The following is a 24,577-nucleotide window of genomic DNA, read 5'->3' as shown; positions in this document are numbered from 1 at the left end:
AAGAAGCTCATATGGAACATAAATGCCAGCATAACACTGTTGGGCAGATTGGCCAGTTCTGTGTACTAATGACCATGCAGTTATAATTTCTCCACTCTTAAAAAAAGTCAGAAAGATGAAGAAGCATGAACTAGGAAAGCTGATTGCATTATTGTTGAAGTATGGTTCAGTCTGCAAACTTTCTACTTCACAAATCTGCAGGCAGTGGTAAACAAAGAAACACTGTCACGCAGAGAATTATTTCAGAATGCTACAAATTTTATCTATGTAAGATTATTCTTCAAAAAGCAGCCAAAGCTGAAAGCCACTTTAGTTTGTTTCTTGGGAAAATCTATTTCAATTTTCTATTCATTTGTAACGGCATGAGTGCAGCCAAGTTCATGATTCTCCCAAATCTATCATCCTTATAGACAATTCTACCTCTGTTGGTAGAACAAGATGTTCCTATGAGCTACAGCTGGGTGCCAATTTGAGAACATTGAAGGAGTTCCCTCAGAATTACTAATAGAACACATTGGTCTCTGGAGCTTTAAACAGAAGCAGCAAAGTCAGTAATTTGTGAAGGTAGTGGGTCATCAATAGATCACCAATCTAAGCCCCTTCAGAACATTTAGAGTCACCATGTGGCTTAACAATTGACAAAGCCAGAGCACATCAGAATCTAACTCATGTTAAAAGTGCAAGGACAACCAAGGCATTTTTCTTACTTTCTTGATGAATGATTCTTGCTTATCCCTGCCTTGTCAGCAATATACATGGTCCAGGAGAGGGAGAAAACAATAAAATATAAACGAAGCAGGGTGGGAGAAAAATGCTGGAACTGCAAAGTAACATGACTGTGGAGAAAGAATGGTTTATGTTTCTGCTATTTGACCAAACATTTACAGAGTCAGAGTCATACAGCATGGAAAGATACCTTTCAGTCCACTAGTCCGGGCCAGCCAAGTTTCCCAAACTAGACCAGTCCTTTTCGCCTGCATTTGGCCCATATCCCTCTAAACCTTTCCTATTCATGTAGCTATCCAAACCGCCTTTAAATGTTGTAACTGTACCACATCCATCACTTCCTCTGGCAGTTCATTCCACCCTCTGTGTGAAAATGTTGCCCCTTAGGTCGCTTTAAAGTCTTTCTCCTCTTGCCTTAGAAATATGCCTCCTAGTTTTGAAGTCCTCCAACCCTAGGGAAAGAGCCTTTGCTACTCACCTTATTTATGCCCCTCATGATTTTATAAACCTCTAAAGGTCACCCCTCAACCTACCTCTCCAGTGAAGAAAGTCCCGGTTTATTTAATAGTGTTTTGATGCCTGGAGAGGGCAGTGCCGCACGTGCTTACACTGATCCTTCACAAAGTGCAATTCAATTTACTTCTGCTGGCAGAAATTGGCAAATTGTTGACCAGAGGCAACTTGGTCTCATTTATCAAGTACATTAGTGAGGATGGAGGATATGACAGACTAAATTTCCACCCATATGGATTAAGAAGTCTGAATAAAGTTTCAGTTATATTGCTTTCTATTTGACATTTTTAACTAGAACTATTCACTACATCAGTGACAAACAAACTAGAGAGAAGAGGAGAATATTTTTCCACATGGAGTTGTGATGATTTGAAACGCTCTGCCTGATAAAAGCCACTAATTTTCCAAAGGAAATGTGATGAATAAAGCTACAAGAAAACAAAACACCCACAAAAAAGTGAAACAGCAGAGAAATGGGATAGATCTCTGAAAAGAATTAAATTATCCAATGGATTGGATGGGACCCTGTCTCCTGGGATAAACTGCAAGGGTCGGGCAGGGTCCCACGCTCACTTGTGGGAAGCACAACCACGGGTCCAACCAGCCCAGAGGCTGTTTCTGACAGCCTTCAGACTGACTCTTTGTGCTGCAAACCTAACTAGAGGGGGCCAGCAGTTCTGCAACCTTGGCAACAAGGCCAGTGACAGCGAAGGGAACTGCGGGCACTCCAGAGACAGGTGCCCTCTGTGTGAAATTCAAAGGTAAAAGGAGATTCAGAGCTGGTAACCCCAAGGAGAAGAGGGTGATAAACTCCTCTGACCAGGTAAAGACTGTTTTTTTTAAGCTGGATGCTATGAAATTCACAATTCCAAGACCTTTTCTGGCATTTGCAAGTATCAGGGTTATTATTTTATCCTTGATGACCTGTGCCTGTGTTAAAGAAATTTGTTAACTCAAGTTAGCTCACATCTCACCAACGGAAATTATTTCGACCCAAACATAGCTGATCAAATATCAAGCTAAGCTCATGTTGCATGCACATTATGCAATTACCTCTGTTTGACAGCCTCCAGTTGAGTCTGCAGGGAAGACTTGTGCTGTTCTACCACATCCTTGAGGGGAACAGTTGGGTGCTCGGCATGTTCACCTTCTGTACATTCGTGACACATTGCTGTCTCACAGGATTGGCAGTAAAACTCCATGACCTGGAGAAAGACAACGATAGATGTGTTAACACTGGAGGGGAAAAGTCATTAGAAAATTATTGTAGCATGTTCTCCAGACACTTGGCTTTGCTACATTTGTTCCATTTACTTTGACTTAATATTTCAACATTCATAGTCCCTTCAGCCTTCAGCCCAAGACTGAAAACAAAACCCTGCATATTTCAAGTATTACTTCTAAATAGCTTGGTATTAAACATACAGGATAATTTTTTCAACGTCTCCATTTGACTTTGCGTTAGGATTATTGGGCTATGGAGAGATAATTAAAAATAACCTTGGTCTCTATATTTTCATAAGTTAGTTGTAGGTTTTTTTTTCATGATTATAGAACCAACAAGAAATCTCACATTTTCTTTTACCTGGATTTCAACAAAGTCTCCTGCCTGTTTCTTGTCTTGTTTGGAAATCAGTTATTCATTTACAGGATGTGGGCATCCTGGATAGGCCAGCATTTATATACCATCCCTAATAGCCCTGATGAAGACAGTGGTGAGCTGCCTCAAACTGTTGAAGTCCTTGTGGTATGGGAATACCACAGTGTGGTTAAGGAGGTCAGTATTTTGACTTACTGGCTGTGAAGTAGATGCAAATCACTGGAAATCAGCATGTTAGGTGGCTTGGAGGGGAACCTACATTTAGTAGTGTTCCCAAGAATCTGCTACCACTGTCCTTCCAGTGGACAGTGCTATCAACAGTAAGTTGCTATATAGTGCATTTTATAGATGGTACACGCTGCCAGCAATAATGCAGGTTGGATGTGTCACAGGGTATTAATACTACAAAATCCCAGCTTTATGAAATTGATACTCTAGAACTTAAAGCTGCTATTTCTTAAATGAATAAAATTCACCTTAGGAGAAAGACAACCTGAATCAAGAAAAATTTCAAGAGCTATCTTATATTACTAATAAAAACCACAAAGTTTCCTGAGAGTTTAGTCTATAAAACGATTAGACCTGTGATTAATTGATCCAGAGCTACATACAACATTGTTTAACAGGTTGTGCAAACTTTTTTGATCTAAGTTATAAGGATTATTATGAGTACAATTGTTCTGTATCCTTGTTTTTGGGAGCTGCAAGTAAAACAGGATAATCAAAAAATCTGGGCAAAGGAATGAGGGCATTGTTGCTAATGACACAAGATGACATAAAAATAGGTGAAGGGACAGGTAGAGTTGAGGAAACAAAAAGGCAGCAGAAGGACTTGGACAGGCCAAGAGAGTGGACAAAGAAGTTGCAGATGGAATATGATGTAGGAAAGTCTGAAGTAATGCACCCTGGTAGGAAAAATACAAGTGTAGACTATTTTCTAAAGCTTCAGAAATCTGAAGCATAAAAGGAACTTGGGAGTCCTAGTTCAGGATTCTTCTAAGGTAAACATGCAGGTTCAGTTGGTAGCTAGGAAGGCAAATACAACGCGAGGCTGGATGAACACAGCAGGCCAAGCAGCATCTCAGGAGCATTTGTGCTCCTGAGATGCTGCTTGGCCTGCTGTGTTCATCCAGCCTCACATTTTATTATCTTGGAATTCTCCAGCATCTGCAGTTCCCATTATCTCTGAAGGCAAATACAATGTTAGCATTCATGTCAAGAGGGCTAGAATATAAGATCAGAGGTGTACTGCCCAGGCTGTATAACGCTATGGTAAGATGCATTTGGAATATTGTACGCAGTTTTGGGCCCCATTTCCAAGGACAGATGTGCTGGCACCAGAGGGGTTCCAGAGGAGGATTACAAGAATGATCCCAGGGATGAAGAGGTAGTCATGAGGAGTAGTTGGGGACTCTGGGTTTGTACTTGGAGTTTAAGGATCAGGGTGGAGGTAATCTGACTGAAACATACATAATACTGTGGAGGTCTGGATAATTGAACATAGAGAAGAAGATGTTTCCACTAGAACAGACTGGGATCCAAGGGTGCAGCCTCAAAGTGAAGGGATGACCCTTTAGAACTGAGAGGAGGCGGGATTTCTTCAGGTTGAGAGAGTCTGTGGAACTCATTGTCACAGAAGGCATGAAGACCAAGTCATTGAACGTATTTAAAAACAGAAATAGATAGGTTCCTGATTAGTAAGGAGGTTTACAGGTGATGGGGAGAAGGCAGGAGAATGGGATTGAGAAACATATCAGCCATGACTGAGTGGTGGAGAAAATCTGATGGGCCAAATAGCTCAATTCCGTTCCTATATCTTATGGTAAAAAGACAAAGTCTTCAATTCTTAATTTCTGTCTAAAGTTTTCTGCTTAAAAGACATACATGGCCAGTTGGGAATAACATGATAAAGAGTTGGCTTTGGATTCTCACCACATTTGAAATATCTATCATGAGAATAATTTGGAAATGAAAATGCCTTCACAGAAATGGGGAGTACATTAATTACAGAAAAATTGGATAACAAACCTAGTTTGATCTAATATCTGCCTAATAGGGTTTTATCAAATAATTTATAGTCTGATTTGCTGAATTGTTATTAGTGCTGTTCAAGTATTACAAGACTAAATTATTACAAGTTCTAAAACAAGAGAGAAGTGAAGCAAACCTATTAACCCAGTCTTGGTTGAACAATATACTCAACTTGCAGTGGGTATATTGTCATTACTAAAACAGACAAGTTGAAGCAGAGTAGCACCAATGGGTTAAACTTACATTTCCATCATGATTTGGACAGGAAAGGGGTTTCCCTGCTGCTACTGCTGTGACCGTCTCCAGGATGGAGGAGTCCTCACAGCTGTTGTCTGGAGTCCGCTGAAGAACATCCATTAGGTTTGTAATGAAAAAGTTATTCTGTAGCGCAGAAACTCCCTTTTCAGGCAAGATAGAGGTCTGACGGCAGATTGGGCAGGAAAGAGTTAAGCTGTATGCAGGAATGTAGTTTTGTAGACACCTGCAAGGAAGAGAGAGAACAATTCATTATTTAAATCCCTTGACAAGAGTTTTTAAATTAAAAAAACTTTGGACTTTTCACTTTGAAATGATCAAAAATAGTAAGGCTGACAACATTACCACAGAACAGTACACGGAAATATCAAGTCTCTAGCACAGAATTTTATTTCTTAAAATGAGAAAAGTTTTGCAAGTTACAACTGCTGTTTGATTCCAAGTATAACCACTTGCATTCAATTACTAATTTCAATGAACTGGTGAAGGAAGATCTTACAATTAGATCTGATAAACTAGTTTAATCCAGCACCATTCCTTTGTTTTATATAGCTTAATCATCAATTTTAAACTGACCAGTAGCTTTCTGCTACTAATAGACATTTATCAAAATGTGATTGCTCATTTCTCTAATCTTCAGACAATGGTGTGCCTCAACAACCATGAACAAAGTCCATTTTCCCAGTAAGAATGATGTGCAACAGCCAGCCCTGCAACACATAACTAAATGGCCTAGATACTTTTTAATCAGCCTTTTCAGAGATGTTATTACACACCTCTGGAGCAAGTGGGATTTGAACTCAAGCTTCCACTACACCACAAGAACTCTAACTAAATGGCCCATCTTAGTTGCATTATCCAGTTTCACCTGACAAAACCAGAAACACAAATACTCCTGTTGAGGTATCACTAATACAACTGTCCAAGATGTGATCCAATTAAGTCCACAGAAGCTTAAAATAAATCAGAACTGGCACAATCAACCATTCAGTGAATGCATTTTTTAACTGATCCACAGAGATGGAACTGCGTTGCCCCAATATCATCAGACATGGAAATATGCACATAATTTATGAAACAAGGGACAAAAACATTAACTCAGCTAAAGAGAAAGTTGTGAAACTACTGATTTTTCCAGCATCTGCAGTTCCTACTAGCTCCGTAACATTACTCTCCCTGTTAGTTAGACACTTGATTTCCTACAATGTCCACTGATGGCAGAATGCCTCGATAAAACGAATTGACAAGGCTGTCCAAGAACAAAAGAGGCAGGCAGCCAGTGATTCCCCTCTTTTAAATGCAGAGAGCCCAAATGGTGAGTTCAATATAATATTCTTCAAATTCAACATTTCAAAAAGCTTCAGTTTCAAATATTATACTCACATTCAATCTATTTGAAAGAATAAAAATGTCAGTCACTGACCTTTATCTTCTGACCTGGCCCTGAATACAAAAGACTCACAGTGTCATGATGACAGAATTCATAGATTAGCTGGTGTAAGGTGAACTGGTTCTATGGGAAATCTGTGCTCTTCCCCAGTCACATTAAGAACTGTTTCTTCTCAGCTTACATAGCACAATAAAGTACTTTCATCCTTGCAATACAACATTTTCAAAACGGGGTAATTGTTCTATGGTCTTGTCAGTTAAAAATAAACAGACAGAAATGGAACAGTGGTTCAATGGTTTCAAAATGTCGTGCATCAGTTTGAAGTGAATTTAGTTTGATTTTGGAGTTCTCTGAAATAAATCGGTGTGCTTTTAACTCATGCTATGTCAATCCATAAAATTAGTTTCACTAATACAAATGTAGATAATGTAAATCAACTGCAAATCATTACGATAGAGTCTCCTTTGTTAATTACCTGGTTTTTAAATCAATTTTTACATAGGTGCAATTTACCAAGTAGCAGATCCCAGAGCAGGAAATTTTAGAGCATGTAAGCTGCATTATAAATTCTAAAGTTTAATCTAACAAAGTGATCTATTATTCTTCTGGTTTAACTCTTCCTTGAAATGCATCCATTAGAATCAGTGTTATTCACTACCAGGTCACTGATTTCCAGTTTAGAGGAAAAATAAACTAAACCACAGAAAACCATTGCCAAAAACAAAAACTCCCATAATCAACCTAAAATTTTGAATGTTGCAAAGCCAATATTCCTTCTAAACTCTGGAATATTCCACTCAGAGTCAATAGATTGCACGGAAGCAATTACTGTTTAAAATGGCCAGATCTCACAGGCTACTCAAGGTGAAGAGAAACTCGAAGCAGCATTAGAGACAACCTATTATGTATAATATTAAAGTGTCTTTCAGCATCATGAAAATAAAAATTATTTAACACCTTGAAAATTAGCAACAAATTAGCAGGATCTCTCGACAATTGACATCCATATTTCATTTTTAGTGCAGGACCCATTATTTTTGAGTGGTGACTGGTTTCTGAATGTGACAGCATGATGTGCACATAGTATATTAGCTGAAAGTGCCCGGCTTTGTTAAGGTAAATATACCAGGGTGCAGTATCTAGGTTGGAACACAGGAGCGGCAGGTCATTCAGTGTTTAAACCTGTTCTGTACTTCAGTGAGGTCATGTCTGATAGTGTGCAATCCCATCTGCATACTTTAATAACCTTGGATAACAGAAGTTTCTTTATATGCAATTTAAAGTGCTTCATTGAGCCAATGCTTACAGTTACTTTTAGTGAAATAGGGGATTAACACATATTTCAGAGATTCAATGCAAGATCAATCTGCCTATTGAAAACCAGGTCCAAATGCAGGCCAGCAAGTGGGTCCTACTGCAATGAACAAGTTCATAAATACTTCTAAAACATCAATGTGGAGTCAGGAGGAACAGGATTGAGTAGCTCCACCATATTAAAACAACTTGGGTCCTCCTAATCACCACCACTTACCACCTCCATCCAGCCATCCTCCCTTTCCAGTCCACTTCTTAGCCAAGGAATGCTGTGATAACAAGTCATATGTCTCTGCAAGGTGCCTGCTACAATTGGCAGCTGACTGGCTCAATGTAATTGAGGGGCAAGACCAAATGCCAGAATTTGCTACATGCCTCATCATCCAGATGCCGGAATTGATCCTAAAGTGGGTACATATGAAATTCTAGCCTCATATACATAAATCATTCCACCTGAATATAATCTGTTCCCAAAAACATGCATGACTCAGGCATCACAGGGGTTCAGTTAGTCTAATTCAGTACATTTCACCTTCAGTTGCTTCTTACATGTCTTGTTGCAGTATCTTGTGGGTATCATTTACAGCTAGGTAGCACCTTCTAATTACATTATCACTTTTGCTTTAGTATTCTGCACATAAACAGGAGACAAGGAAACCACTCAGATCACTTAAGGTCACTCAGCCAGAAAATTCTACATCACATCCTCCCATTACAGCATTCCATTATTCCTTAAATTCACTAACTTGTCCATTAGTTCATTCACATGCCAGCTGTTTATTTTGTGTAGAACTTCCTGATATCTGATCCCTATTTGCTTTCCAAAAGTTTAACCTTGTGTCCCTTTGCCCTCCTTTTACAGTTTACTTTGTGGTGGTATTCAATATTTACTTTTTGTATAAGATTGGTGGACATATGCACCTCTATAAAGGCACCTCACAATTAGTTCCAACATTAGGGTTTTCTTCCATGGACAGGATAGTTCCTTTCCTGCAGTCATGCGCAACCAGAGGATTCTCATATTTCTCAAAGAGCTGCTAGTCATCAGAAACAACATGAACCTTTTTGCTTGAACCTTGAATTGTTCGTAAACTTTCAATGAGCTTTAAAACATTATGCTGTAAAACTACAGAGTAGATCAGAAGAGAGTTTTAGTTGTTTGAGAAGCCAATAGCTCTGTAAACCTATATTACCATGTTTCATTGATCTTGTGGCAATTCTATAGTGCATCTATATTCTAGTCATTCAGCTGCAGATTATCACTTAGGTAAGTCTCTGTGGATACCATGCTGACGGAAGAGACTCCCTCTAGAAGTAATTCTGTGCTTTGATGTTGTAATTCACAAACATATTAGCATTTTTGATTTGGCTGCCATTGGGAAAGTCAGTGTACCTGTTGCTGGAATACATGCTGTGAAATATAATGTCATCTGTGAAGTATTCTCAAGAAATCAGCCTAGTGTTAGATGACTACAAATCTGTGTTGATGTCAACATACTGTGAAAAAAGATATGTTTAGCCATATCCTCTTTTCCTGGAACCCAGACTCTAGACAGATATCTGACACCTTGAATTGAACAAATTTAACAGAAGAAACAAGAGATTCATAGGTCACAAAGGTCCATTCACGAAGTAAAGAGGAAGCCTTCATTACACAGAACACTGAAGTACATTCATCTAGTCCATTGATCCACCATAGATTTTTGCGCTACTTCCTTACTGAAGACTTCATGTGTAACTTCCATCAATATCAAATTCCAATAAATCTGTTGCTTAGAAAGCAAATAACCAAAAAGGTCTGAGTCTGATGGTGTTCACACAAATTATACAGACCAACAAAACAGAAACAGTAATTTTGAAACAGTGCTTCATTTCTTGCATTTTTTGAAGGTAATACAAAATATTTTTAAAAAATCGAAGTCTTCGAGGAAATTTTTCAGTCAAATTTAAAAAGTGGCTACCTACCTCTCACAAAAGGTGTGAAGACAGGGAAGAACTTTAGGAATTTTGTAACGATCCAGACAAATGCTGCAGATCAGAAACTGTTTGTCAATCTGACGTACCACAGGACTGGTAATGTTCGAGCCGTCACTGGCCATCCTAAAGCACTGACATATGGGTCCAGTTTGCCCTCACCCAGCACACTGAAAGAAGGGGAGGGGTAAAGAAACAATAGAAATTAACTATTTAAAAAGGCAAAACAAAGTTAACTTGCAGCTTAGTTCATGGGTTTGCATATCTCATCACAACTACAAATCAAATGAAATCTTCTAATAAATAGATAAAACGCATAATAAGGTTAGTGGATTTTGAACAATCCAACAGTGTGTACAGGTTAACTAAGGAGAAATAAAATCAATGAGCCACGCTTGTCAGTGTACCACTACTGGTAGCTAACTAAATTACCACTACAATGTATAAATATTAGAGAAATTAATCGATAAGCCACCAGAATTGAATGTGGTAAACACTGTATGTAGCAAATACTAAACTATTACGCTGACTACACAGTTTGCTTTAAGTCCATTTACTGCTTGAGAACATATTTTAACCCAACAAGTCTGCAAACACGTTATTTTTCCTCAACCGAAGTGCAATAAAGGGCTCTCCAACATGTTTACTGCAATTCCCACATATCTACTCACCTCTTCTCCAACCTCCTTGAATCACAATAGAGTTCCCTTTGACATCACCTTCTCCCTGCCAGCCTCTATATTCAATGAATCATTTTCCACCATCTCTGCCACTTCCAGCATCATCTTACTGAAAACATATTTGCCCCTGACCTCCCCTTTCAGCATTCTAAGGGACTATTCCTTCCATGATACTCTAGTCCACTTCACTATTCCTCAACACCATGTGTTGCTCCTTTAGATGGCACCTGTCCTTGCAAATGCAGGATATATAACAACTGGCTTTTTACCTCCCTGACCTCACTGTTGAAGACCCCCAAACACTCTGTCCACATGAGGCAACAATTTGCATATTTTATTTTGAATTCAAGCTTGTACTTATTGCTGATGGTGTGGGTGCCTCTACACCAGGGAGATCAAACGCTGATTGGGTCACCAGTTTGTAATAAATCCCCTGCAATCCACAAACATGTTCCAAGTTGCCAACTGCCTATCATTTTAATTCTCCATGTCCCTTACAGGGAGAGGATCCTGACTTTGAATCACTGAATTCCTACAGTGCAAACTACCACAAGCAGCTGACTGACCATGTCCAAGTCACTGGGCTGGTTTCAGAGACTGCTCTGGAGTTGACTGAGGACTGCTGACAAACATAGCAAACTTTCTGGAAAGAGATAATGGGAACTGCAGATGCTGGAGAATCCAAGACAACAAAGTGTAAAGCTGGATGAACACAGCAGGCCAAGCAGCATCTCAGGAACACAAAAGCTGATGTTTCTGATGAAGGGTCTAGGCCCGAAACGGCATCTTTTGTGCTCCTGAGATGCTGCTTGGCCTGCTGTGTTCATCCAGCTCCACACTTCGTTGTCTAAAACCTTCTGGAAATATGTGTTTGCACTAAGTGACACAGCATATGTCATGAGGGATCTTGGAAGCTTGCACATGATGGATACTAATGTCAATGGAATGGGGGAGTGGCATTTGCCCAGTACCCATGGACCTGGCCCCTAAATGGTGGTGCCTGGTATCCAATACAGAGGTCTTGGAGTAGCCAGCCAGCCAAAGTCACCAGGTAAATTTCCAACTTCTAAGTCAAGAATTTCCAGCATCTAGTTTGCTCAAAGGATTTGGTAAAGTAGGAAGCTTCACGTCAATGAGGTGAGATGTGCCATTAATAAGGTTGTTAACTAGGAATAGTCCCACTTAATAGGCAACTTGCCACTCCCTTATGCTAATCTTACTGTGACACTCAGAACTCATTTAAAAGATGTAGTGAGTTGCCCTGAAAGTTAAGGCAGGCCTTGCTAGACTTCTCATACAACTCTGCCACATTTCTCAATCTAGCCCACATTATTCAAACTCCTGTAAGATTCCACTCCAGATAAATGTAATTGCTTTACTCCCTAACTGGGTACTTTTGAGTGTAAAAATTATCTGTGTCATTCTGTTCAATTCTGCATCACATATTTGGCACTTGTCATTGAATTGAAAGTTAAGAAATACTTTGTGCACTTCAGAGATTAATTTCTCATAATATGCCATATCTACTTCCATTCCCAAATTAATCATAAAGGGGAATAAAATTATTTCATGCTTGTTTCTTCCTTTTGATTAAAATTAGTAAATGAAGGGAAATTTATTCAACAAAGGAAAAAATTGCTCAATTCATCTTAACGTTTTGTTTAGTAATCTATATGTAACTAAATTAATAATAAATTCATTTCACATTGAAGGGAAATTTTTAAAGACAGCACCTCGGATTTTGAGACAAGGATTTTGACATGTCCTATGGAAACCAGTAATTAAAAGTAAAGCATTTTATGTTTGTTGGCTTAAAAATAGGGTTATATTAAGTATATTGTGATTGTTTGCTTTCTGATCATTCATCAGAGTGAACCTGAAACTTGCAACTAACTGGAAATCTCGACAAATTAACCAACATGTGATTTGCCTCCATACTCACATTGACTTGAACTAAATTCATTGTCTGCTGAAGACTATTCAAACTGATGCAAGAAGCTTAATAAGTAATTATTACTGAGGCTGTGAGTAAGGATTAAAAAGCAGTAATTCATAGTGAAACAATTAAATAACTACAACAAGGGCCACAATACAGGTTCTTATTTAATGCTCAGTCATAACACACAAACTGAGGCAAATTGATTCTGACTACAAGAGAATAATATACTGATTCAGAATCAAGCATACAAAACACGCTGAGCTATTTTCAATTCCCAGTTCCCCTTATCTGGCCTCCCTCCATGCAAAACAACATGCAGGAACTGTGCTGGAGAGTCAGCCGTGATTTATTATTCACCAATAACAGATCAGATCTACCCATAATCTCTCAGAAACAAAATATCATTCAAGGGAGAGTCCAGTTCTCTGTACTCATCAAACAATTTAGAATTCTTTTAGATAGCCGTTAACCAGAAGATCTTGCTTCCAGTTATAGTGGAGTTTAATATACTTCAGGCAATGACATGCAGTTTACTATCTGAATTATCATCCTACCATAGTTCTGCCATTCTTAGAGCAAAGCCATGTCTCGCTGCACGTAGTGATGCTCCATATAGAGGATAGAGAAGGGAAGAAATGAAACAATGGAAATAGAAAAGTGGTGGCCCTATTATCTGCTATGGTAATAACATTTCTAGGTCAGTAACAAGCGATGTTTTACTGGCCGGGAAAGACCCAGAAGGATTGAAACAAAATCGATCTTTATTTAGTGCATGTTTCTTGCTCTGTGCTAGGAGACTGCAGCAAATCAGGCAAAGTATGCTGGGATTGGGGTGCAGTAGTCAGCCGCAATGAGATTTGCCGGTTTGCTGTAATTCATCAATCTCAGTACTCTTAAAGGCCCATCAAAACACTAAATTAGATCAATGAGATGATATTATGGGCTAAAACAGCAAAGCGCTTATGGACATAGTTGTTGTGGTACATTTAGCACATCACAACTGACCTTTTACATAAATACTTTAAAAGCAATGAGCTCAGGAGAACAATGGAGTTGTGCAATTCTTTGTTTTACGACAACCACAAACAGACAAAACAATTTAGAAAAAGCTTTAATCCAGGGCTGTTAATGCATCATTTACTGCTCTCACCTACTTTTAGTCCTAATCTGCCTGTCTATCATGAAATGCTCAATATATCATTCTCCTACAATGTACAATCTATTTTGTATTTTATTTTTCTGGTTAAAGCTTCTTGATCCCAAATTGCAAACACGGTTGAATTTTTACATTGAATCCACATCTGAAAGGCTCTTTAAGCAGTCTTTGTGACAGCCAAATAGGCATATTAACATATTCAAAGCTTGTTTGTTTTATCACTACACTTTATTCAGTTTATATTTTTCTAATTTCAGAATCTTCGCTTTCTTTCAGAATGCTCTCTCCTTCATTCTCTTGGATTGGATTTCTTGCTATTTTGACTTGTTTTGTAAAGCCAAATACTTTTGGTAAATGCTACATGACAGAAGGTTTTGCTCCATAAACTAGAATTCAACAGCAAATAGACACCACCGTGATTAACATGTCTGTCAATGTGGATCCTTGTAAAGTGCACCTAAATCGGATGGGAGGTGGTTGCATAATGTTAATGTCAATAACCTTGCAGTTCAGAGCCTCGGGCTAATATTCTACGGAAATGGGGTTGAATCCCACCGTGACAGATGGTGAAATTTGAACTCAAAAAAAGCTTGTCTAATATAACGACTCTGTAATAATTGTCATAAAATCCCATCCTGTTTAATAACTTCCTTTGGGGAATGAAATCTGTCATCCTTATGTGGTCTAGCCCACAGTAATGTAGTTGACTCTTAACTGCCCGCTGGGCAATTAGGAATGGGCAATAAACACAGGTCTAACCAGCAATGCCCACGATCCATGAACAAATAAAATAACTCAGACATTGCTATCTTGATTGAATACACTGTGCCCTAACACTGTTTAATGGATCACTGCAGTGGGAGGGGAAAAAAGTCTTAATGCAGCAACCGTAGAGAAAGAGCTGGCATTGAACGGGCACTAATATGTACAACGTAAAATTGCCACAATAACAGCCGATACAAATTCAGATGTGTACTGTCTCCAATAGAAATATCAGTTTTTGATGATTTGATCATTAACAAGCTGAATAAACTCAAAACCATTCAGAAGTCTGCCTGCTGTGGGTGGATTTTTTTATTCTTATCTCACATTACTGTTGCCGTCTCTGCACCACGCCCTCACTACATTTGATGAAAGAATATGATGCAGTTCTATTCTTTTCTCTCTAATGCCCCCCATCATAACAACAACAGATTTCAGCTCTTTTAAAATTCTCTTGCCTCATGTCACTGAATCCTTCTAGTACACCACAGGAACACATTGCACTGATCCATCATTCTTTCATTTGCCTCCATCAGCAAATTTAATATTTTCTGTTCCAATGATGTTCCTGTCCCAACCCCCAATTACAGTATATACTGAAGCTGTTCACAGCCCCTGTGGTCTGTTCAGTCAGATGGAACAATTTGTGATCTCAACTCCGACAGACTGTTACTATGGCAACTCACATGCTTGTTGGAAAAGGCGCCGCTGGTGTTACTGTGAGGTCACATGACCAGACAATACGGTTTCATTCAGAAAGATGTGTTCCATATTACTTTTAATCATTTCCAAAATATGTATACCACTCAAAATCAATACCAGACTTACATTTGATACTGGTTACACTCAGGCAATTTTCCAAACTACTTCTAGATTTTAAATTAAACACACTTCAAACTACTAACAGAATGATACACAGCCATGGATTATGGCTGTGCATCTCCATAACGATTCCTATCAGGCCTCCAAAAATGTGAAGCAGTGAATCAACAATTACAATACTAAAGAGTGCATTTTCTCATTTGGTTAGCTCAGTTGGCTGGGCGGCTAGTTAGTGAGGCAGAATGATGCCTCCAGCACAGGTTTTATTCGAAGGTCCCATCTTCTCAACTTCACTCCTCGTCAGTATCAGATAAAATTTGATGTTCATCAATTAGAATTCATATTATTTAGACAGAAACCTACAGAATCTATTGATCACTTCTTGAGTTGATGTGAAGAAAAGGGCTCCCATTATGTGATTTTTCAGATGGAGAGTTAGCAAACATAATTGTTCAGTTGGTTATTGCATTCACTCCCAGAGAAGCTTTCCAGAAAGGTCATATAGACCGAACTAAAGACTTAGACCGGTCGAAGAGCTACTCAAGGATGGAAGTGAATATGAGATGATCCTCACAAGTTAGTTAAAACTAACAGATTCTAATGACAAACTTAGCAGTCGACACAATCATTAAAACACTCAAAGATATCAAGGCATGTGAAAGATGTGGCCTTTTTGCATGCACAAATGCCTGGCTTTCAATCCATTTTGTAAAGCAACTGGCAGAAAAGGCCATTGGCAGAGGGTGCTCACTAGTGTAAAGGCTGATGCAATGACAAAGAGCCAAGCACTGATGCAACTAGACCATGTACAAGGAGTATCTTCCTGCCATAATAAAAACCATCTAGTATCCCGCCAGAAAGCTAAGTCAGTTCCCAGGAATATCGAGAGCAATATGCATATAAAACAGATCACTCTCAGCAGGAGCAACTACTGAAACTTCAGAGACAAAAACAGGAATTGCTGGAAAAGGTCAGAAGGTCTGAGCTTAATCAGAGTTAACGTTTCAGGTCCAGTGACCCTTCCTCAGAACTCAAGTTAATTCTGATTTCTCCCCACAGATGCTGCTACACCTGCTCTGCTTTTCCAGCAATTGCTGTTTTTGTCTCTGATTTATGGCATGTGCAGTTCTTTTGGTTTTTTGTGAAACTTCAGCTTAAGTTCAAAGCAATGGTGGAGAAAACGACAGACTTGAAAATTATTTGGAGATACACAGCACACATAAGAAAAATTACCCATGAGACAATCCCTTCAGAAAAAAATGCCAGTAATGATTCTCTTGTGAAAGAATTCAAGACAAAAAGCAAACCAAATCACCCCTGAAGAAATAAGAGACATTCTTCCAAGAAAGCAAAAGAAAACCCGCAGTTGGAGCTGGACAGTTATTACAGCAGGTTGTGTAGAAACAAACAGAAAGCCAGGATGGCATACAGAAACTTCAAAATCTGGAGTAACAAAATGATAAATGGCAAGCACACTTGAATCATTTAATCCATCCAGGAACAAGACCAAGTCAGTGGTGAATCTGAAACAAATTTTGGCTGTCAGATAAGCAGATAGACAAAGCAACTGTCGTCCATGAATGAAAGACTCATCAGCACCTCCATCAGATCTGTATGTATCAGCAAATTACCTTTATGTTCTAGGTACTCATAGGGTCACTTGTAATGGTAAATAGTTAAACTTTCTTTTGAAAAGGAGGTACATTGTATTTTACTTTGTGTTTAAAGGGTTCCACATAGGAGTTGGAAGGTCATTTTACAGCTCTATGGGACATTGGTTAGACCACTTGTGGAATACTACATTCAATTGTGGTCTCACTGCTATGGGAAAGGTGTTGATAAACTTGAAAGGGTTCAGAAAAGATTTACAAGGATGTTGTGAGGGTTGGAGGGTTTGAGTTAGAGGGAGAGGCTGAACAGGCTATTTTCCCTGGAGTGTTGGAGGCTGAGAGGTGACCTTAGAGGTTTAAAAAATCATGAAGGGACATGGTTAAGGTGAATAGCCAAAGTTCCTTTCCCAGATTAGGGGAGTCCAAGACTAGAGGACATAGTTTTAAGGTGAGAGGGGAAAGATTTAAAAGGCACCTAAGGGGCAACCTCCTCATGCAGAAGGTGGTGCATGTACAGAACAAGCTGCCAGAGGAAGTGATGTAAGCAAGTACAATTACATTTAAAAGGCGTCTGGATAGGTACATGGATAGGAAGAGTCAAGAGGGATATGGGCCAAATGCTGACAAATGGGACAAGATTAATTTAGGATATCTGGTTGCCATACAACTCTGTGAATCTATTGCTCTGTGCTGTGCAATTATACTGCAACTCTTCCTCATTGTTAATTTGCTTTGTGTTGGCAAGTCACACACAGTATTCAGTTGTAATGGCTGATTTTATAACTTGTAATGTGTTTTATTGTTTAAAGTAAACTGATCCATGGAGTCAAACAAGCCCTGACGAGTGATTTGTTATAATTTACCATGGTATATCGGAACCTCACAGGTTAATGTTGGCAATGTTGTGCCATGGGTGACAATGGAAAATCATGCAGGAACCATAACTAACCATGCCTGTACTGACAGATGTAATAAGCATTACCTGGGACTTCCGTTCTTAGTACATGTTTCTTTGGTTTCTTCTACAGATTCAAATTCTGACTTCTTTTGTGATTGAACTATGTTTACCATAAATTTTATTCCTTTATTCATTCACATGATGAAGGCATCACTGGCTAGGCAGCATTTATTGCCCATCCCTAATTGCCCAGAGGGCAGTTCAGAACCAACCACATTGCTGTGGGTCTGGAGTCACATGTAGGCTAGACCAGGTAAGGATGGCAGTTTCCTTCCCTAAAGGACATCGGTGAACCAGATGGGTTTTTCCTGACAATCAATTCATAGTCATTGATAGATTCTTGATCCCATATATTTTTATTGAATTCAAATTCCACCATCTGCTGTGGCAGGATTTGAACCTGGGTCCCCAGAATATTAGAGATAATGGGAACTGCAGATGCTGCCGGTGCGGCTTTCTCTACATTGGGGAAACCAAGCGGAGGCTTGGGGACCGCTTTGCAGAACACCTCCGCTCAGTTCGCAACAAACAACTGCACCTCCCAGTCGCAAACCATTTCCACTCCCCCTCCCATTCTCTTGATGACATGTCCATCATGGGCCTCCTGCACTGCCACAATGATGCCACCCGAAGGTTGCAGGAACAGCAACTCATATTCCGCCTGGGAACCCTGCAGCCATATGGTATCAATGTGGACTTCACCAGTTTCAAAATCTCCCCTTCCCCCACTGCTCCCTAAACCAGCCCAGTTCATCCCCTCCCCCCACTGCACCACACAACCAGCCCAGCTCTTCCCCCCCACCCACTGCATCCCAAAACCAGTCCAACCTGTCTCTGCCTCCCTAACCGGTTCTTCCTCTCACCCATCCCTTCCTCCCACGCCAAGCCGCACCCCCAGCTACCTACTAACCTCATCCCACCTCCTTGACCTGTCCGTCTTCCCTGGACTGACCTATCCCCTCCCTACCTCCCCACCCACACCTTCTCCACCTATCTTCTTTACTCTCCATCTTCGGTCCGCCTCCCCCTCTCTCCCTATTTATTCCAGTTCCCTCCCCCCATCCCCCTCTCTGATGAAGGGTCTAGGCCCGAAACGTCAGCTTTTGTGCTCCTGAGATGCTGCTTGGCCTGCTGTGTTCATCCAGCCTCACATTTTATTATCCCCAGAATATTATCTGGGTTTCCTGATTAACAGCCCAGTGATAATCCCACTAGGCCAATGCCTCTCCACAACATTCAAATTCTATAATAAGAGCAGATGTTTCAATATCTCCTAAAAGTAACATGACAACAAAGTGTAAACTATGCTAAATATTTCAGAGCAATATGAATGAACAGCAATTTTGGTCTTGATATTACTCCATGATATTAGCAAATGAATACTTAATGTGTTAAATACTAAAGCCTTTAGACACTTACACTAATAATCGAAACAAGCGTGTTTTTTCAACTTGGAGAATTGACCTGTCCGTCTTCCCTGGACTGACCTATCCCCTCCCTACCTCCCCACCTACACTCTCTCCACCTATCTTCTTTACTCTCCATCTTCGGTCCGCCTCCCCCTCTCTCCCTATTTATTCCAGTTCCCTCTCCCCATCCCCCTCTCTGATGAAGGGTCTAGGCCCGAAACGTCAGCTTTTGTGCTCCTGAGATGCTGCTTGGCCTGCTGTGTTCATCCAGCCTCACATTTTATTATCTTAGGATTGATCTGGATATGTGTGCTCTGATTTGGGGAGAAAGATTCATGAAGACCAATCCGAAGCTGATGAAGAGCAGACTGGGCTGTTATTTATCCATGCAAGTGAGTTAACAAGTCTATTAATAATTAAAAAAATACAGCATTTCCCTTCAAGTAAAAAAAAGGGAGAAAGGGTTTGAAATTAAGGTCTAGGGTGTGACTTCAACATTAGTTGAAAACACAATATCCACCCAATCATTCCACTGGGTAGCACATGGAAAATTTTAGCATCTCCCTCCACACACCTCCACCTCCTCTTTCCTGACATTGAGCTGTTCCAAAAACCCTATTTCCAATTATCTGGAACTGTATCTTCTATTGCTCTATATTTATTTTACAAGTAATATATAGTGGCTTAAAGTGAGGCACATGAGTTAACAGGAACAAAATAGAGGCCAACAATTATGAGTTGCATTTAAAATTGAAGCTGCATGCCGGGGTGTTCAATCCCAATCTGGGACATTTCCCAGCTCCAGGAGAAAGTAACCTAGGAAGTAAAACTTTCATTCCAGGCTGGTAGAGTTCACTGGATGCAGGGGTTGGTTGCACTGAAGACCTGCCTTTGTGCGCCATGATTGTATTGAGGTTTAGCTTTAAAAAATAAGTAAGTGAAAAATACCCTCCAGTTCTCACAACATCTCCCTTGCCCCATGTCTAACCATACCAATCTATTCATCTATACCAATTTCCAATGGCCCTTTTATTGACTTCTAAGTCAACTTATGCCGACCCTTTGCCCTTACAACCACCATACCAATTCACATAGTATTCACCTTGAATACACCTTAGGACCTATGTAAATATTAGGCAAAATAAGGGTACATTAAATAAAGTTGTAAGTGCACTATTTTGCATATACATGCCGCACTATATTGAAATAAAGCATTCATTCACAGAAGGACCAATTTGCTACATTTACATTGCTAAAAGAAGATGGGAAGTTTTGATTTTTTTTTACCTTGCACTCATCAGAATTAGGACTCAAGAAATACACTTGACCACATTGACACTATTTTATAAAGCATGCGAAGGGGATGTTGATTGGTTGGGGCATCATTGGCATGGAAATGCAGCAAGAGCAATTAATTGTCAACCTTAACTTGGGTAGCAGGCAGGTAGATTCTGATGGTCAGGATGTTGCCATGGGGATGCAGCAATGATTGGCTGTTTCAATAATGCCCCTTTTCAAAAAAAGTGCTATATATGTAGAAATTATTTTTGCCTGCATTAAACAGGCCCCTGTGTATTAATATATAAAGCTTCCAGCACATGCAGTTGCATGAGACTGCAAGCCTGACTGATTATGTCAAATTGTTTTCCAGTGTAACTATTAGCAGAGTCAGCATTATTTAATAAAGGATCTCCAATAGGAGAATCATATCCAATGGATATAGAGACAGTAGGAACTGCCAATGCTGGAGAATCTGAGATAACAAGGTGTAGAGCTGGATGAACAAAGCAGGCCAAGCATCATCAGAGAAGCAGGAAAGCTGACGTTTCGGGTCTGGACCCTTCTTTGGAAATGTCAGCTTTCCTGGTCCTCTGATGCTGCATGGCCGGCTGTGTTCATCCAGCTCTACACCTCGTTATCATCAATGGTGGATACATTTTTCTGAGGCCTCCAGATTCCTGTTCCCCCCTCCCCCACCAACCCCAATACCACCCCTCAGCCATCATCCCATTGGATGGCAAACTTAGAAGTCTGCAGGGACTCTTTCTGCTTCCATTATTAGAGCAGGCAGCAGATTGCTAGGCACAGAAGGTACGTAAACACACACACACACACACACACACACAAACCTCCTAACATATTAGCTGTTGTAAAACAAATACAACATCAACTCACTTAAAGACAACTGCTTCTAAATACTTATATTAAATGAAAAGCAAACAGTAGTTGCACAGTTAGAACTGGATACAAAATCAGCCTTACATGCATCTGAGTCAAAAAAGAGAAAACTATTTCAAACAAAAATCTATTGAAATATCATAAAAATTTACGTGGAAGAAATCATGTTTTGCTAGTGGCGACAGATGTGTAAACTAACTTCAGAAACTACATCACAAAGATGTAAACTTTAATAGGGTAGCAAAGATAACTTTTCCTATTACTAATACTTCAAAACCAAGTAATACATTCCTCACTACAATCAAAACTCTCAAAAAGTTTGACAGCACTGCAAAAGTGGCGGAAGAAAGAGAAGGAAGTGTAAAATTACTGGGTTTAAAAGCAGAAATTTAGAGCTTAGAGCAGTGATACAATACAATATTAAAGATAGATATATTTGTTGATGTGGCATCCCTCCTGATAGGACACCCAGAATTGATAGTGACAATCATGGGTATTTGTAAAGCATATGGCTGGCCCTTTCTCATTTGTTTCTCAGGGTGTCCTGTGACTCTCTCAATGGATATATTCAAAGCTTATAGATCATCCCTAAGACCATAGCCAATACTGCAACCATTGCAGGTTTATTCTATAACATGATGTGCCGGCAAGAGAATTTGCATTTCAATTCACTGTACTGCTGACAATACAGACAACAAATTATATCTTGTTGTTCAGGTCTTCCACAATTGGAAATGAGCAATCGTACCCCAATGCCAATGTCAATCCCAGTGGCTGTTAGAGGGTGCTCATCATTTCTGTCACTGATTACTTTGCCAAATTAACTGAAAGCTTAAATGAGAAGTGGACACTGTGATGAAATGTTTGACCATTTGCAGTTTGGTAACAGAAAGGGATTATCCATAGTTCACTGATTCATAGATTAGCTCAATTCAATTGTATCTTAATGCTGACAAACAGAAACATCAACAGAAGTGCAAATTGATTTTAGCAAATGATTTGACCATGTAACCTCAAAATCAGCGATCTCCTTAAGCAGGAACGAGCTTGTCATTTTTACACAATCTCAAACTTTCTCAATATTTGAGGACAATGTGTTCTATGCAAATCAAGTATTTCCAGAAAATTCTACACTATGGGGTTCCTCGTGCAATCAGTTTAGGTCCTATTGTAACTTTAGTCAGCGTAAGCAATGCCTGCATTGATATCACTACACATGTTCATCGCTATAAATATGTGAGCGACCTGAGACTCTCGGAGTGAAGTTTTCCTCATACAAGTAGCATTTATCTTTTTTAGTGAATGGGCATCAGTGGGTCAAGAGTCCAAACCCCCAAAAATGCAACGCTATGGAATTATAACCCATGCATAACCCCTCTGACAACCTTCACATCAATTTACGTGATACTAAAATTGTGCAACAAACGTGTTTTAAAATACTAGTAAGCTACATTCAAGGTGATCTCAAATAGGATTGGTAAGTGTGTGAAATGCATAACTGAACTAATGGAAGAATTCACACGCTACATTTTCTCAGGCATCGCAATATATTTCAAACGAGCCTCTTCCCAATATACGTAATCTGTAAGACCCTATATTGAATGTATAGTCCCTATTTGAAATGCTGGACTTCACGAAGTGCTTACGAAAAGAGCTTAAAAGCTTTCAAAAATAAGCACTGAAACTGATCTGAGGTACGACATACCGAAACTATTCGGATTCAGTCAAACAAGTAAAACGTGGGTTCCTTCCTGAAAGGCCACGCAAGATCCGTTTGGGCTTCGCTAGCCACTAGTTCTTGCCACAAATATAATCGCATGAAAGTATATGTGTGCTTGAATTAAGAAGAAATAACACAAATCCAAATCAGATAAGGAACCAATGGACTGCAACACAGCCCAATCTGCTGATTAGTAAAACTCACAAAGAGCACGCAAGGAATAAAGAATCATATGAGCCCAACTTGGCAACCTGTGAACTTTAATTCAAAATGCAGTGTAAGTAGACTTCTCGTTTTTATTTAAGGAGACCTGCATTTTTCAATAAAGTGTCATATTTATACACGGAAGTATTCATAATTCTGCAATCTTTTAAATTGTTTACCAGCACAGTTCCAGGGATGAGAAGATTTAGTTATAACAGTAGGTTGGAGAAGTCGGGAATTTTTTGGGCAAAGAGGAAGCTAAGAGGAGAATTGATAAACTTTCAAAATCATGAGGAGGGCTGGAAAGTGTAGATGAGAATTGTATGCTTTCCTAAAGGATCAAGAATGAGGATGCACAGAAATAGGGTAATTTGCAAAATCAGAGCATTATCTGAGAGAAATCTTGTTCACACGATGATTGGAAGCAGGATCTATTGAGGCATTCAAGGTATTAGATGATTATTTAAATTGAAACAATATTTAAGCCATCATGTTCATTCAGACAGCCAGTGTAAATATGATGAGCAAAAGGGCTTTCTTCAGTACCACAACAATTCTGTAATATTTTAGTTTTATTATAATGATGTCTGTAACCATGTTGTGAATTATGGTTACTTGCTTAATTTGAATTATGATCACAATTTGGCATCTACCACTTTTTCCAATGAACCAAGATATCTGTCTAATGAAGAAAACAGTAAGTTAGCTGTTATTATACAGCAATTGGAGTATAAGAATAAATAATTCTCCTACAATTATACAGGCATTGGTAAGGCCACAACTGAAGTACTGCTTATAGTCTTGGTCTCCTAACCGAAGGAAAGACGTACAACAGAGTATGATAAAAGTTCAATAGACTAGTTCCTGAAAAGAGGGACTGTCCTGTGAGAAGAGATTGAGTAAACAATGCCAATATTCCTTGGAGTTTAGAAGAATGTGAAATGATCTAATTGAAACAAAAAATTCCTGGGAGCTCGAGAAAATGTTTCCTCGGTCCGGAGAGTCTGGAACACAGGGTTCACAATTGTTAAATAATAGAGAGATCATTTAGGATTGAGATGAAGAGAAATTACTTCGCTCAAAAGGATTGTGAATCTTTGGGATGGTCTTTCCCAGAAACCGATGGATGCTCCATTATTTTATTTACTTATGATGTGGGTTGGTAGACGTTTTTTGGGTGCTGGGATATGAGAGTATTACATAAAGTATATAAGGGTTATGGGAATAATGTTGGAGGGTGGAGTTGAGCTGGAAGATTATCTATGATCTTGGTTAATGACAGAGCAGCTTGGAGGGCCAGATGACCTAATCCAGCTCCTAGTTCTTATACCTATCT

The 24,577-nt window shown here is 39.4% G+C and overlaps 1 protein-coding gene across 10 annotated transcripts in view; it reads right to left on the bottom strand.

The window, feature by feature from the left end:
• trim2a (tripartite motif containing 2a) overlaps nt 1-24,577 on the bottom strand; it is a 158,908-nt gene that overhangs the window by 41,232 nt on the left and 93,099 nt on the right. For 9 of the 10 annotated variants that reach the window (XM_048527621.1, XM_048527614.2, XM_048527671.1 and 6 more), the window contains 3 exons: nt 9,795-9,973; nt 5,114-5,351; nt 2,293-2,444 (listed from right to left, as the gene is read on the bottom strand). In XM_048527621.1, the coding sequence (XP_048383578.1) occupies nt 2,293-2,444; nt 5,114-5,351; nt 9,795-9,928 (524 nt within the window). In that variant the 5' untranslated portion in view covers nt 9,929-9,973. Of the gene's footprint in view, nt 1-2,292; nt 2,445-5,113; nt 5,352-9,794; nt 9,974-12,976; nt 13,204-24,577 lie in introns of those variants that run through there. The other variant, XM_048527651.2, reaches the window with a different exon arrangement.

The sequence above is a fragment of the Stegostoma tigrinum genome, chromosome 1 (genome assembly GCF_030684315.1).
Source record: "Stegostoma tigrinum isolate sSteTig4 chromosome 1, sSteTig4.hap1, whole genome shotgun sequence".
NCBI lineage: Eukaryota > Metazoa > Chordata > Chondrichthyes > Orectolobiformes > Stegostomatidae > Stegostoma > Stegostoma tigrinum.
The sequence above is the reverse complement of the archived record's forward strand: the minus strand, read 5'-3'. Positions and strand labels throughout refer to the sequence as shown.